Source organism: Geotrypetes seraphini, chromosome 2 (assembly GCF_902459505.1).
Source record: "Geotrypetes seraphini chromosome 2, aGeoSer1.1, whole genome shotgun sequence".
In the NCBI taxonomy this organism is placed as follows: domain Eukaryota; kingdom Metazoa; phylum Chordata; class Amphibia; order Gymnophiona; family Dermophiidae; genus Geotrypetes; species Geotrypetes seraphini.
The window spans coordinates 31685449-31700395 of record NC_047085.1 but is presented as its reverse complement, the minus strand read 5'-3'; the positions used below and the strand labels follow the sequence as shown (position 1 = coordinate 31700395).

The window sequence follows — 14947 nt, the reverse complement described above, 5'->3', positions numbered from 1 at the left end:
CTCTCCCTCTGATGTCACTTCCTATGTGCGGCACCTGGAAGTGACGTCAGCAGGAGAGCCGACAGGGTCGCAAAGAGCACATTGTTGACTGCTGCAAACAACAACTTCAACTAGAGTTATGGGGAAGGGTAGGGAGGGGTGTGAAGGGAGGGGAGGAATGGGAAAAGGCGGAATGGTGCCAGCACCAGAACCAACATGGTGCCCAGAGCGGACCGCCCCCCCTCCCCCTTCCTAAGCCACTGAGCTTGCTATTCTTCACTATTGAAAATATGATAGTGAAACAGCGCACCCTACTGGCAGGATTGTAAGTGGAGGACTCCTGCCCAGTTTAGAGGGAATAATGATTTATGAGAGGGAATTCCAGCAGGGTAGGTGCTATCTGTGGACTTTCGGGCTAATTTTCAGAGGAAAATTCTACTGGTAAATTGGTTTTGAAAAATTTTCTTCAAGTTCTTTGCATACGAGAATATCCTGTGACTGAATTGCTGGAACTGCAGGCAGGGTCCACATGAGAAAGTTTGTATGGGAATTTGTATGTGCTTTCCTGCCCCCTGCCCCACAGGAATGCCTCTTTTTCTTTTGGCTATACATGACCTACTCATTTTTTGCATCCTAATGTTGTGTTTACGTGCCCCAGGTCTCACAGAGTGCCAGATGAATAACAAGGATTTACAGTGTGACGAAAACGGTCAGTACTGGCCTTTCCAACAAGATGGCAGCAATAAGAAGTATTTCTGTGTGGATGGACTCGGAGAAAGACTGGACTGGACTGAAACGGATGGGAAGCTCACCAGTTCCCAATGTCAGCGTATGTATTGTTCTGCATGCAAACTATGGGCCATTTTTAAACTAATAGTAAATATATTACAAATACGTTTTATCATATACAGCAGGGATTCATCCAGCAGGGATTCATCCAGACCAAAAATACAAAGATATAGCTGACAAACTGAAAATCAAAAAGATGAAAAAGATGAACAGGAGAAAAATAAACCTCAATTGAGGGCGGTTGGGACTACACAAGTGCCCAATCATCCACTCATCATCACGGGTCTGTAAAAAACTCCAAAACATGTATAAATAATCAATTCTCACGTCTTTCATTCATACAAAATCTTCTTTTTGTTATTTTTCACAGTCTTTTTTTATTTTTTATGTGATTTCAATGTAATTGTCAAGCAGAAAAAGGCCCGAATCCCAAACTTAACCACATTACTTGGCGAGGACTACAGCTGAATATCATAAATATAAGCAGTTTTTAGAGATATGAAGCATATATCTGGAATCGTGAAAAAATACACTCATCTGAAATCGAGGGTTTTCACCAAGGGCTTCCAACTCAAGATCCCGACAGAAAAGACTTTCTGTTTCGCCCGGCAGGGGCTACTTCAGGGGAAGAATGCCAACTCGAATATCTCTCTGCTTCTAATTGTTTGCTGGAAGTCAAGCCGACTCCTCTCAAGATGGTGCTTGACAATTACATTGAAATCACATAAAAAAATAAAAAAAGACTGTGAAAAATAACAAAAAGAAGATTTTGTATGAATGAAAGACGTGAGAATTGATTATTTATACATGTTTTGGAGTTTTTTACAGACCCGTGATGATGAGTGGATGATTGGGCACTTGTGTAGTCCCAACCGCCCTCAATTGAGGTTTATTTTTCTCCTGTTCATCTTTTTCATCTTTTTGATTTTCAGTTTGTCAGCTATATCTTTGTATTTTTGGTCTGGATGAATCCCTGCTTATAACTGTATATGATAAAACGTATTTGTAATATATTTACTATTAGTCTCACGTTTGTGCCCTAAACAAACCATTTTTAAACTAACCATGCATACTGTACCCTTCCTTCCCTTATGTCACTTCACTGCCTTTGTGAGGGATGCTACGGTGCAAAGGGAGAAGTTTGGCCAATAGGAAAAAGGAGTTATTAATTCCTCTATATAAGACTCTGGTGAGACCTCATTTAGAATATTGTGTACAATTCTGGAGACCACACCTTTCAATATAAACATGTTGGAGTCATTCCAGAGGAAGGCTACTAAAATAGTTGGTGATCTTCATCATAAGGTCTATGGGGACAGACTTAAAGAACGCAATCTGTACGCTTTGGAGGAAAGATGGGAGATTTGATAGAAACGTTTAAATACCTACATGGCATAAATGCGCTCGAGGCAAGTCTCTTTCATTTGAAAGGAAGCTCCAGAATGAGAGGGCATAGGATGAAGTTAAGAGGTGATAGGCTCAGGAGTGATCTAAAGAAATACTTTTTTTTTACTGAAAAAGTGGTAGATGTGTGGAATAGTCTCCCAGTAGAGGTGGTGGAGACAAAGACTATGTCTGGATTCAAAAACGTGTCAGACAGACACATGGGATCTCTTATGGAGAGGAGGAGATAATGGATGCTGCAGATGGGCAGACTGGATGGGCCGTTTGTCATCGTGTTTCTGAGTTTCTAATGTGCTAATCTTTACCCACTTGAAAGGCAGTTGTATAAGTGCTCATAGGCCCTTAGTGTGCATAAGTGTACAGAAAGGAACATAAAAATAGCCATACTGGGGCAGACCGATGGTCTTCGTCGTATCCTGCTTCCAATAGTGGCCAATCATGGTCACAAGAATAGATATTTATCATAATATTTTCTATACTTCTAGAAAATTAATGTTAGAATCCTTATATAAACGAGGAGATGCTGAAATTCTCAACCCAAACAAGAAGAGGATGATGGAGATATGGATCAATCAATGATCTGAAACAATGTCAAAACACAGAATTTTGTTTCTGCAAATTGGCATTTAATGAAATAAGATAACTCTTTTTAGCTACAGTAGCAAAATAGTTCCCATGAATTTCGGAAGTTGGTTGGGTTTGGCTGAGAACTTTCCAGTGCCCCCTCATATAACCTACTGTACTTACGTGTTGGTCGCTGTGAGGGTAACTCTAAATGAATGTCCAACATCCTAATTCCTCATAACCCTATGAGAAATAGTAAGCGGCTACCATAATTTTTCAGTATTTAGTTCTGGGGATTGTAGCCTGCTCATTACTTCATCTGCCTCTTTCCTCTCTCTTGCCTGCAGTCTTATAACCATACATTTTCCACTCCTTGGTCCACCTTGCTCAGCTTAAAAGAATCTTTGAACTTCTTCAAGGAAGAGTTTTGGGTAAGATAAATCCTCAGGTTTTCACATGGAAGTTCACTGCAAGGCACCTTTTTCTCCATAAAGTCATATCGGAATCTGCCCATAACATCAATACCTACCATTTTCTCAGTAATAGTATTGGTGTTGAAATTACAGAGGACCTTTCTTTTGGCACGTATCCATTTATTTTCCATTAATATTAGCTAAGGAATAGTGAATGTATTAAAAATGCTACATTTCTTCATTTACTTTTAGTGAAAAAAGCAATAGAGAAGAAGAGAGTGTCATCATAATGGAACCTCTACTCAGTCATAGAGTTTATCCGGATTTTGGAAGGTCCCCTGAGCTCAGGGCCGCGTCTGCAGGGTCTCTGAACACGCGCAGACATCGACATGATGATGTCATGCACATACGTGCCCTGAATTTAGTGTGACACTGGGCTAGATGGAGCCTTGGTCTGACCCAGTGTGGCAACTGTGCCATGCTGGAGGAGAGTGTGGCACAGTGGTTAGAGCTACAGCCACAGCACCCTGAGGTTGTGGGTTCAAATCCTGTACTGCTCCTTGTGACCCCAGAAATTCACTTAACACCCCCCCCCCCCCCAATTGCCCCAGTACATTACATAGATTGTGAGCCCATCAGGACAGATAGAGGAAAAATGCTTTGAGTACCTGAATGTAAACCACGTGGAGGGGCATAAACGAAAGGAACGTCTAAGTCCATTTTTGTCTAAGTCGCAAGTCGTCCAAAGTAAAAAAACAGCCTTGGACACATTTTCGAAAAATACGTCCAAAATTTGTTTTGTTTCAAAATCGTCTAACTATACGTCCTGCCGATCTGATCGTTCAAGTCACTAAATCATCCATCTTTATACCACATTTTCGTCCAACTTTTCATCCAAGTCAAAAACACTTGGAACAAGCCCTGTTGGACGTGGGAGGGGTCTGCAAAGTGATGGACTGAACACCCAGACATGGCACCTAAATAGTGGGGTACCTTACAGGGCACTGCTGTGAACTTCACAAAAAGGGTGCCATGTCTTCTCCTCACTACAGCTCCCCTATAGGTCATGGTGAGCCCCCCAAACCACCTCCAGAATCCCCTAGACCCATTTATCTACCACCCCAATAGCCCTTATGGCTGCAGGAGCCACTTATATGCCAGTACAAAAGGGTTTTGGGGGTGTATAGTAGAGTGCACATGTTTAAGTATCAATGCGGTGATTACAGGAGCTTATGGGCATGGGTCCTCCTCTCCATGGGTCCCTAACCCACCCCAAAGACGGCTTAAGCTGCCTCTGTGCTGGACGACTAGGCTTTCCTATGCCAGGCTGCCAGGTGATGATGGTCTGGAGGCTGAATTTTAAAGGTGTGATTACGATTTTTATTGGGTTGGGGGGTCTGTGATCATTGGGGTAGTTTGTGTGAGTCTGTATTATGTGTTTGCAGTGCTTATCTGGTGACTTTAGGTGGGTTTTTGTGACTTAGACCATGTTTTAAATGGTCTAAGTCAGTGTTTTTCAACCTTTTTACACCTATGGACTGGCAGAAATAAAAGAATTATTCTGTGGACCGGCATCGGTCTGTGGACCGGTGGTTGAAGAACACTGGGCTAAGTCGTGGGCCAGACCCCGCCCATCTCTACCCAATCTCCACCTCAGATCCCGCCCCCATAATAGTACTAATTGCACCTTGCACATCCCGTGCCTCATCTGGAAGCATAACCCTCTGACGTTTCAACGTCAGAGAGAAGGCTTCCGGTTCAGGCACAGGATGCCCATAGGATTACAACATGTCAGATTTGAAACGTGTATCCTACCAGAGCTTTTTTTAGACCACAGACGTGAGCTAGGATTTAACAGAGAGAGGAAAAGTCTTTTTTGTTTGTTTATTTTGTTTACATCACAGAGCCAGTGTGGGTAGGAGAGGGCAAAAGGGGTGAAGAGGCTATAAAATAAACCTACCCGGATGTTTTAAAAAAGCACCCAATTGGGCAGGAAAATCGAATCGAAAAATCGATTCAATAGGCTGAATCGAATCAAAATTTTTTCCTGAATCGGGCAGCACTATGGTATATAAATACTAAAATAAATAAAAAATATTCCACAGTATATTTCAACTCTTTTGGTCCCAGATTCTGAATGGCTTTGGCCGGCATCAGATTACCTCTTCCAGGCAGAAAGAACAATTTTATCAAAACCACCTGCTGATCCAGTTGTTCCAGTGCTTCACCTCCGGTTCTAATTAGCTCTTGGTTGTTTCAGTTTAGTGCTCAATTTGTGTTTTATTAAAAACCAGCCATTATTTTATGGCTTTTGTATCTGTAACTGGTCCACGGCACTTTATTGAACCTCTACCTCAGGGTGTCTTGGCTTTTTGTGCAAAATAGCACAAAATCAGATTTAAAATGTGTGTTTATTGTTTTTTTTCCTTTCTTTCCATTTAAATGGCATGGTGCTTTGGGGGGGGGGGGCTTTCTTTGGGTCATCTCTCCAATTTCACCCCTGCTTTAGTTGATTACTTCACTTTGATTCAGTTTATAGGGTCTTAAAAATTGATATATTTTTTTTTCTTCACATTCATTTCCTGCTTTTGACAGCTTGGCAAAGTAGCTTGGTTGGAAAATATAATTTAGATTGTATTACATTTCTGAAATAAGACTATTTATGGTTATATTTAAAAATAATTACTCTGTCCCACTATTTGGCTTCTTCAGGAACACACAAATTTTTAACAGAAGGTATTTACTAAGTAAATATTTACAATATTTACCCCCTCCTTTTTTACAAAGCCACGTTAGGCTTTTTTATCATCAACCACAGCGTGGGAGTGTGTAGTGCAGTGGTTAGAGCTACATCCTTGGCACCCTGAAGTTGTGGGTTCGAATCCCGCACTGTTCCTTGTGACCCTGGGCGAGTCACTTAATCCCCCCATTGCCCCAGGTACATTAGATAGAGTGGGAGCCCGCCGGGACAGTTAGGGAATAATGCTTGAGTACCTGAATAATTTGTAATCCACATAGAATTGTAGGATATGTGGAATATAAATGAAAAATTAAATGAAAGGTATAAGCTTCAACGCTCATAGAATTCCTATGATTGTCAGAGCTAATTCTGCCATGGCAGATGGTTAAAAAAAAGGGAGGAGGGTAAATATTGTTGGTACCTTAATGAATGCAGTTTAGGTTTGAGGCAAAGTACGGAATTTTTTGCTGACCAGAGTGTTTTAAATCAGTAAATGTGGATTTCTAAGCACATCTTGATTTATTGGCCTGTGGATATTTACGCCTTATGAAAACCAGAAGGAGTCTCTCTGTCTGGAAGACTTTACAGAGGTCAGTTTACTAAGCTGCGGTAAGCACTAATGCGCCCAGGCATCCCACAGTATGTTTTGCATGTGCGCGTGCTAGTCACACGATAAAACATACAATTTTGCTTTTCATTGCTGGGGGCTGATCTGCTGTTAGTGATCTGTAACCTGTTACTAAAATCGTCTGTAGTACCTGAAGATTGGAGGGTGGCCAATGTTAGGCCGATTCTTTACAAGGGTTCCAGGGGAGATCTGGCCAGGTGCACGCCGATAGTCGGTATGTTAAAATGAATTAAACTTGAAACTTATCAATGTCAGGCAAAATAGTGGAAACAATGATAAGAAATAAAATTGTGCAACATGTAGACAAACATCATTTAAAAAAAATACTTTATTCATTTCATATCTTAAATCAAGTACAATAAATACGTATATCAATTTCACTTTCAAATACACTGGACACCTTATAAATAACTCTTATAAAATATAATAATATCCCCCTTCCTTATATTCTCATCTCCAATTCCCCCCACTATCAAACATTCAGGAAGTTAACCAAAACCTACCTTTTTGACCAATTCCTCTGACTTATCTTCCCTTCCCTTCTGACCTCTCCCCCCTAGACCCTTACCGCCTCATGTAACAATGCTATCTGTAACGCCGCTGTATCTAACTTATAGCAAATGTAACTACTCTGAACATATAACCTAGCTGGCAAAATAACTTCACCGTATATTTATTGTCTAAAATGTAAAGGTAACATTAACGAAATTGTAACTTCGCTGTAAATGTACAGTCTCTTCATCTGTTAACCGCATAGAACTTCCATGGTAATGCGATATACAAGAATAAAGTTGTTATTATTATTATTATTATGAAAAATAAATTATTCTAATTATAATCAAAAAATACCCCCCTCCCCCCCCCTTATTGTCTTAAACTTTTTAGTTCAGGAAAGAATAATTTTTAATTTTTACAAAAATCCATCAATGGCCTCCACATATCCTTAAATTTGTTATAATTCCCTTTTTGGACAGCTAACGCCCTTTCCATTTTATATATATGACAAACAGAATTCCGCCAGAAACAATAATTAATGTTGAATGGCAATCCCAGTTAAAATTAACAATAATTTGTTATTATTAGATGATATTTGTTTCTTCGCTCTCATTTCTACACCAAATGGCTCTGAGTCTGATGGATGCTGGCATTATAATCTTGAAGCGGGGACTTTAGATCATTTGTTGTTCTATTGTCCTTATATATTACAATTTTGGAAATCAATATGGAATCAAATTAATTCCCTGTTAGAAAATCATGTGGCATTATCTTAAGACAAACATCATTTAATGGGACAGAGTCAGCATAGGTTCATCCAAAGGAGGTCATGCCTCCCCGATTCGCTTGGCTCGGTAAAAGGGTCCCTAAGTGTTGAGAGAAGGATCCACAGTGAATCTGAGGAAACTGGGATAATCTCCAACATGCCCAGGCATGACATGAAGTTTCTTGCTGTAATGGACATGCACAAAATTAACCCATTTGAAGACATTATCCTAACTAGTCTGAGAAGGAAAGAACAAAGGGGTCCTTTTATTAAGGTGCGTGATAACGATTTGCGTGCGCTAAATGATAAGGCATCCATTATATTCTAAATCAGTTAGCACGCCTTAATAAGAGGACCCCCAAAGTCTTGCAGAATATTGTGACCATTGCAATTAGATTTCTGCAACAGTTAACACTGGCTTTCTGTACAACAGAGAATCCAATATAAAGTGCTCTCGATTGTACATCGGGTATTATATTATACAGTCCCTGGACGTTTTTGAGATTTTGTTGGCGTTATATTGTCCAAGAAGGGAATTAAGATCTGCACAGGATTTGAGATTGTCATTGATGAGAGACATATGCTACGTATCAAGGTCAGGAATTAGATGTTTTCAATAGTAGAGGTGAAATCTTTGAATTCATTGACAGGTCTCAAGTGGTTTAGATCTGGAATAGCCTTCCAATGGCAATAGAACTGTCATTTTTCCTATCCTTCCTAGAACATATTTGAAACCTTATGTATTCCAAAGGTATTTGTTTTGATTTTATACTTTTTCTCCTATTTTATTGTATTTTCATATATTTCCAATATTCTGTTCTTTCTTATCTAAGCTGCTGTGAACCTAATCAGGGACTAAGTAGGGTGGTGAGTGTTCACATCAGATTGCCTTGCAAATATGAGTAAGGCAACCACTACAGTAATGAAAAATAACACGCATTGCCCAGAATAGAAAAGGTGGCCACCCATAGCTTGAGCACTAGGGCTAGAGATGGTTGAGATGACTGTACAAAATAGTGCTGGTGAAGATAAAATCCCTGGCAATAGGCCACGGTGAACCTTTTTCTGGACCCACGGCAGCAAAAGACAGACCCATTAAGGGCACCAATTATAGTGAAGTGAACTCCTGAAAATAAAGAGGTGGAAGGTATAGCTACTTTTTGACAAAAACACTGCATCTGAATAGATAGAATTTACAAAGGGAAACTACTGAAAAGTGGAAGAAAGAGGAAGCCTCCGCCAGGGAAAGCTACAAAGAAAATACAACCCATGCAAGTTTTAAGATTTCTGATTGCAAAATATAAAAAAAAATATTTGTTGAAACATAACATACAGTACATTACATCTTATGAATTCCAGAAGGAAGCGCTCTATAATGCAATGCAAATGTTGAGACGAGCATTAGCGGTACATTTGAGAAACAGATCCTCTCCAATATATCATGTAATGAATAAAACAAACCTGTTTCAGGACATTACCACGAAGCAAACCTAAACTAAGCCAAACCTTAAGTTTAAAGACGGGTCATCTCAAGATATCTTGTTGATTAGACCTTTACGGTCACCTTCTTTTGTTATGATTTAATTTTGTAAACCGCATTGAATTCTATGGCTATGCGGTCTAGAAATCTGATTTTATGTTATGTTAGTGCAGTCTTCTATCTTAAACATTCTCGACTATTGTAATATTATATATTTGAGTGCCTATAAGAAAATTCTTAAAAAATTGAGAGTGGTTCAAAATACAGCAGTTCGACTCATTTTTGGTTTAAAAAAATGGGAGCATAGAAACATAGAAACATAGAAACATAGAAATTGACGGCAGAAAAGGGCTACAGCCCATCGAGTCTGCCCATACCAATGACCCACCCCCTGACTCCTACTCTCCCAGAGATCCCACATGAATATCCCATTTTCTCTTGAAATCTAACACGCTGCTGGCCTCAATCACCCTCTGAGGCAGCTCGTTCCAATGATCTACCACCCTTTCAGTGAAGAAGTACTTCCTCGCATCACCCTTAAATTTCCCTCCCCTGATTTTCAGCGAGTGACCTCTGGTTACTGAGGGCCCTATAAGACTGAAGATATCATCTTTCACCTCTATACGCCCAGTAATATACTTAAAGGTCTCAATCATGTCCCCTCTCTCTCTTCGCTCCTCCAGTGAGTACATCCGCAGTTTTTTTAACCTTTCTTCATACGTGAGTTCCCTGAGCCCCAAAACCATCCTGGTAGCCATTCGCTCCTTTTTATCAGAAAATCCACTGGTTGCCGATTGAGTCTAGACTTTTGTTTAAATTTTCATGCATTTGTTATAAATCAATCTTCGGTATGTCAGCAGATTATCTTGTTTCCGATTTTTCTTTGAACCAGTCAAATGAGATTACACGCAGAGCACTTCTGTTTACGTATCCCTTCTCAAAATTCTGTCGTTATAAGAAGTTTCTTGAGAGAACCCTCTCATTTCAGGCTGCTAAATTGAATGTATGGTTCGGTAAAATTATGTTAGAGGTCCCTTCTTATTTTGATTTTAGAAAACTGTTAAAAGACACAACTATTTGACAGGCTTATATCATAATATCTCATGTTTATTTTTTAATTGAGTCTTTTATATCCATAATTTGATGTACTTTTATCTGCTTTGTATATACCAGCTTCATTTGTTGTGAACCGCCTAGAACCATTTTGGTCTGGCGGTATATAAGAATAAAATTATTATTATTATTATGTTATAAACTAATAATAGTGACAAATAATATTAATGATGAAATAAAAAGAAGGTAAAGATAAATCGAAGGACATAGGATGATTGTGACCTTGGAGATTAAGAAGCGAGGGGGCCAGGGATTAAGAAATATTTTGGGGTGAATGGAGGCCACTCATTTTCAGGTGGGCAAGGGAGAGTGTTGTGCCTCAGGATGGGAAGAAGAAAAGCTCCCATGTTAGAAAGTCCCATCTTCTCCCTACACATGATTTATGTGCTATCTGGGCAGATAATACAGACTTTAGGAGCGACACAGAGCATAACAGCATTATAAAATCCATATTCAGTTTAGCTCAACCATCCTAATTCCACTGTATTCTTGCGTTCCCTAAATTCATTGAATGTTAAAGCCTGAAGTTCTATGTGCATTAGAACTAGCAGATAAAGCACATTATCCTGACGGATTGTGAACAGTCATCTTTCTACTAGATCAGGGGTGTGTCAAAGTCCCTCCTCGAGGACCACAATCCAGTCGGATTTTCAGGATTTCCCCAGTGAATATGCATGAGATTTATTAGCATACAATGAAAGCAGTGCATGCAAATAGATCTCATGCATATTCATTGGGGAAATCCTGAAAACACCGACTGGATTACGGCCCTTGAGGAGGGACTCTGACACCCCTAATGTATATGCTTATAAGGGACTAGATTCAATAAATGGCTCTAGAGCAGAGGTGGGCAAGTCCGGTCCTCGAGGGCCGGAATCCAGTCGGGTTTTCAGGATTTCCCCCAATGAATATGCATGAGATCTATTAGAATACAATGAAAGCAGTGCATGCAAATAGATCTCATGCATATTCATTGGGGAAATCCTGAAAACACCGACTGGATTACGGCCCTCGAGGAGGGACTCTGACACCCCTAATGTATATGCTTATAAGGGACTAGATTCAATAAATGGCTCTAGAGCAGAGGTGGGCAAGTCCGGTCCTCGAGGGCCGGAATCCAGTCAGGTTTTCAGGATTTCCCCCAATGAATATGCATGAGATCTATTAGCATACAATGAAAGCAGTGCATGCAAATAGATCTCATGCATATTCATTGGGGAAATCCTGAAAACACCGACTGGATTGCGGCCCTCAAGGAGGGACTTGGACACCCCTGTACTAGATTAAGGTCCTCTTGATACAAAGATAAGGACGTCTGTGACTGTGAAAGATTAAAGAAAACTCTCATTCTCTTTCCTTACTGTAGTGTTACAGAAGTTTGAAAGAGTTCCTAAGACCAAATTGTTTGCTAGTGAAGGTGATCCTGGAGTTGTTCAGTCTGGAACAAGAGAAGAAGATCAAAGAGATTTCCTGCAGTGTTTTTCTGGTGAGTGTGTCGATTTCAACATATACGATTTCAACATATACCATCCCTTACCGTTTTCTTCTGTACCACAAGTTTCAACTAGGATTTAGTGCAGTTCACAATAAGATTCAATGTGATTTACAATAGGATGTGATGTGGTTCATGATAAGATCCTTGATCAGAGGACTTGAACACTAGATGAAGGTTAGGTGGATAGAGTGTAGTTAATGTGATTGGTTCGAGGAGAAAAGGTGAGTCTTTAAAACCTTTTCTTGAAGATACAGTATGTGCATGTTTGACTAAGATGAAGAAGGGAGGTCGTTCCATATTTTGGGTCCCTGGTACACGAACATTAATTCATGCAGCTTCTTCCGAAATACTTGTGATGGAGGTGGGGGGAAAGGAGCGTGTGATCATGATTTCTGTGCATAGTCCTGTGGCGTTATTGCCATAAATGGCCTTGTGGTGGACCACGCAAGCTATCTTGTATTGCATCCTCTTCTTTATTGGGAGCCAATGTAAATCTTTCAGGAGTGGGGAGGTGCTTTCGAACTTGTTGCGTCTTAAAATTGATCTGGTTGCTGTGTTTTGAAGCAGTTGCAGTCTTTTTCTGCAATACCACTGTATAACGAGTTGCAGTAGTCCAGGTAGGGAAGGAGGACCGCTTGTGCGATTGTTCGACTGACTTAGTGCAGAGTATTAACCGCTTTGGCCAAAAAGATGCCCAAAGTAGAGTGCTGTACTGCAGAAGAGTCCTTGATACTCTCATGATCCCCGGTTAGATTATAGTTTGAAAGCAGAACTTCTAGCCCAGTAAAGTTGGTGAAGGCCTCTTGCTAAAGAACTGATCACTCAACCAGAGCCAGTGAGCCGCCATATGTACACCATCCGTTGAATTCTATAAAAAGCGCTGAAAATCTCGTGTGCAAATTCGCACGTGCAATTTAATAACAATTAGTGCCAATAATGTTTTAACAAGCAATTATTGGCGCTAATTAGAATCAATTACAAGTTACACATGTAAATTTAGGCACAGGATCTGGGAGTCAAAAAGGGGGGGCACGGAAATGGGAGATCATGGGTGGATCGGGGGCGTTCCTTTAAGTTACATGTAATTATAGAGAAAGGGCATCCATGCGTAATTTTAGGCATGACCATTTGCCCCATGTTTTCACTGATGCAAATGGCCACGCCTAAATCTAGGCGTAGTTCCTGGGAGTAAGTACTGCTCTACAAACCACGCCTAACTTTAAGCACGGCTTATAGAATAGCGCTTTTTTGGTATGTTGGCATCTTTGAAGATTGAGGACCTTTATGCTGCCATTAATAGGAAAACCCCAATTTCTGCCATTTTTGAGCCGCACTGAAAAGTGGCCTCAGCCTGGGGGAAACCATGTGCTAAAAATAGTGCAGTCCAGTTTTTAGCATGGCTTTGTAAAAGGGCCCCTTAGATTGTGAGCCCTCTGGGGAAAGAGAATTTTCTACTGTGACTGAAATTAGAGAATGATGTATTAAAATATCCAATGCTGTTTAGGATGTTGTCTATCTGATATATACCATTAATCCACAACGGCATATAATAAACTTCAAAGTGCCTAATTTCTAAGCGATCTTTTTTTCAGATAATGCATTTCTAAGTACCTCTATGGTCTTCAGTTCCAGCCAACCACCAGTCAAATTATTTGAAGGCTTGTTTCTCTTTCTGGCTTTTAGTCATCATCAGACCTTAGTTTTTTTTTTAAGTGCTTGTGCTCTATACTCTATGTTTTGTGCAAATTAAAAAAATTTTCTCATACGACCTTAAAACTTATGTACTTAGCTTTAGCTATTTCTTCATTCTTTTTTTGAACCTCGGGAAGGACCTCAAGGTTCAACAAATTTTGCCCGAAGGCTTTTTCAAGAATGGGTCCTCCGTCGGGATGCTGTGGAGCTAAACGTCGGGATGCTGTGGATTGCTTAGAAATTAGGCACTTTGAAGTTTACTATATGCCGTTGTGGATTGATGGTGAAATTAGAGAATGACACGGGGACAAATTTTTCACCATGGGAACTAATTTTCCCATCCCATACCGGCGAGTTCTTTTCCTGTCCCTGCCCCATTCCTGCAAGCTCTGTCCTCATCTGCACAAGTCTCAAATGTTTTAAAATCATAAATAGCAACATTCTAGAGCTCAGGTTGTGATGTCATAATGCCTCATTCCACCAATGCCTAAGCTCCGTCGTCATCTGCACAAGCCTAAAACACTTTAAAATCCTAAGTAGCAACATTCTAGAGCTCAGGTTGTGATGTCATAATGCCTCATTCCACCAATGCCTAAGCTCCGTCCTCATCTGCACAAGCCTCAAACCCTTTAACATCATAAGTAGCAACATTCTAGAGCTCAGATTGTGATGTCATAATGCCTCATTCCACCAATGCCTAAGCTCTGTCCTCATCTGCACAAGCCTCAAATACTTTAAAATCATACGTGTTCGAGGCAGGGTCAGGGACAAAATTCACAGGGACGAGGTGGGAAAATTGAGTTCCTACGGGGACAAATTTGTCTCCATGTCATTCTCTAGCCTAAATGTAACTTTTGAGCTACAACTGGATGCATGGATGTGGACGCTCGATTTATAAAGCAGTTGAGAAATAGGAAAATGTCCTTATCTTCAGTCGTCCTATAAAAAAACCTGAAATGGCTTAAAATTAGTTTCAAATGCCTGGATTAAAGATGAAAATTGCTTCAATATAAAGAAATGTACAGTATGTTGCTGGAATTCTAAGATGTGGCAAAATAAAAGCCCTCTTTTATTAAGCCGTGGTAGAGATTTCTACTGCGCCCCACAGCGTTAAATGCTCTGACATTGCTCCGATGCCATGATGAGCATCGGAAAAGCGTCGGAGCATTTAGCACTCCAAGCTGTGGTAGAAACCTCCACCACAGCTTAATATAAGGGGGAGGGGAATTAGGCTTTTGGGTCAAAAAAGGCAGGTTTTGAATTTTTAATTCTTCATGGGTTGGGGTCTGTTTAAAAAAAAAAAATAAATAAAAAAAGCTTTATGCCAAATGTCTCTAGATACTGAGCCATATATACAGTCTCAAGAATTTTCCAGAACAGTGATTATAG

The 14947-nt window shown here is 40.1% G+C and overlaps 1 protein-coding gene across 2 annotated transcripts in view; it reads left to right on the top strand.

The window, feature by feature from the left end:
- The window catches only part of TG (thyroglobulin), a 230637-nt gene that overhangs the window by 126377 nt on the left and 89313 nt on the right, over positions 1-14947 (top strand). For both annotated transcript variants that reach the window (XM_033933389.1, XM_033933388.1), the window contains 2 exons: positions 638-808; positions 11738-11857. In XM_033933389.1, coding sequence (XP_033789280.1) covers positions 638-808; positions 11738-11857 — 291 coding nt within the window. The remainder of the gene's footprint in view (positions 1-637; positions 809-11737; positions 11858-14947) is intronic.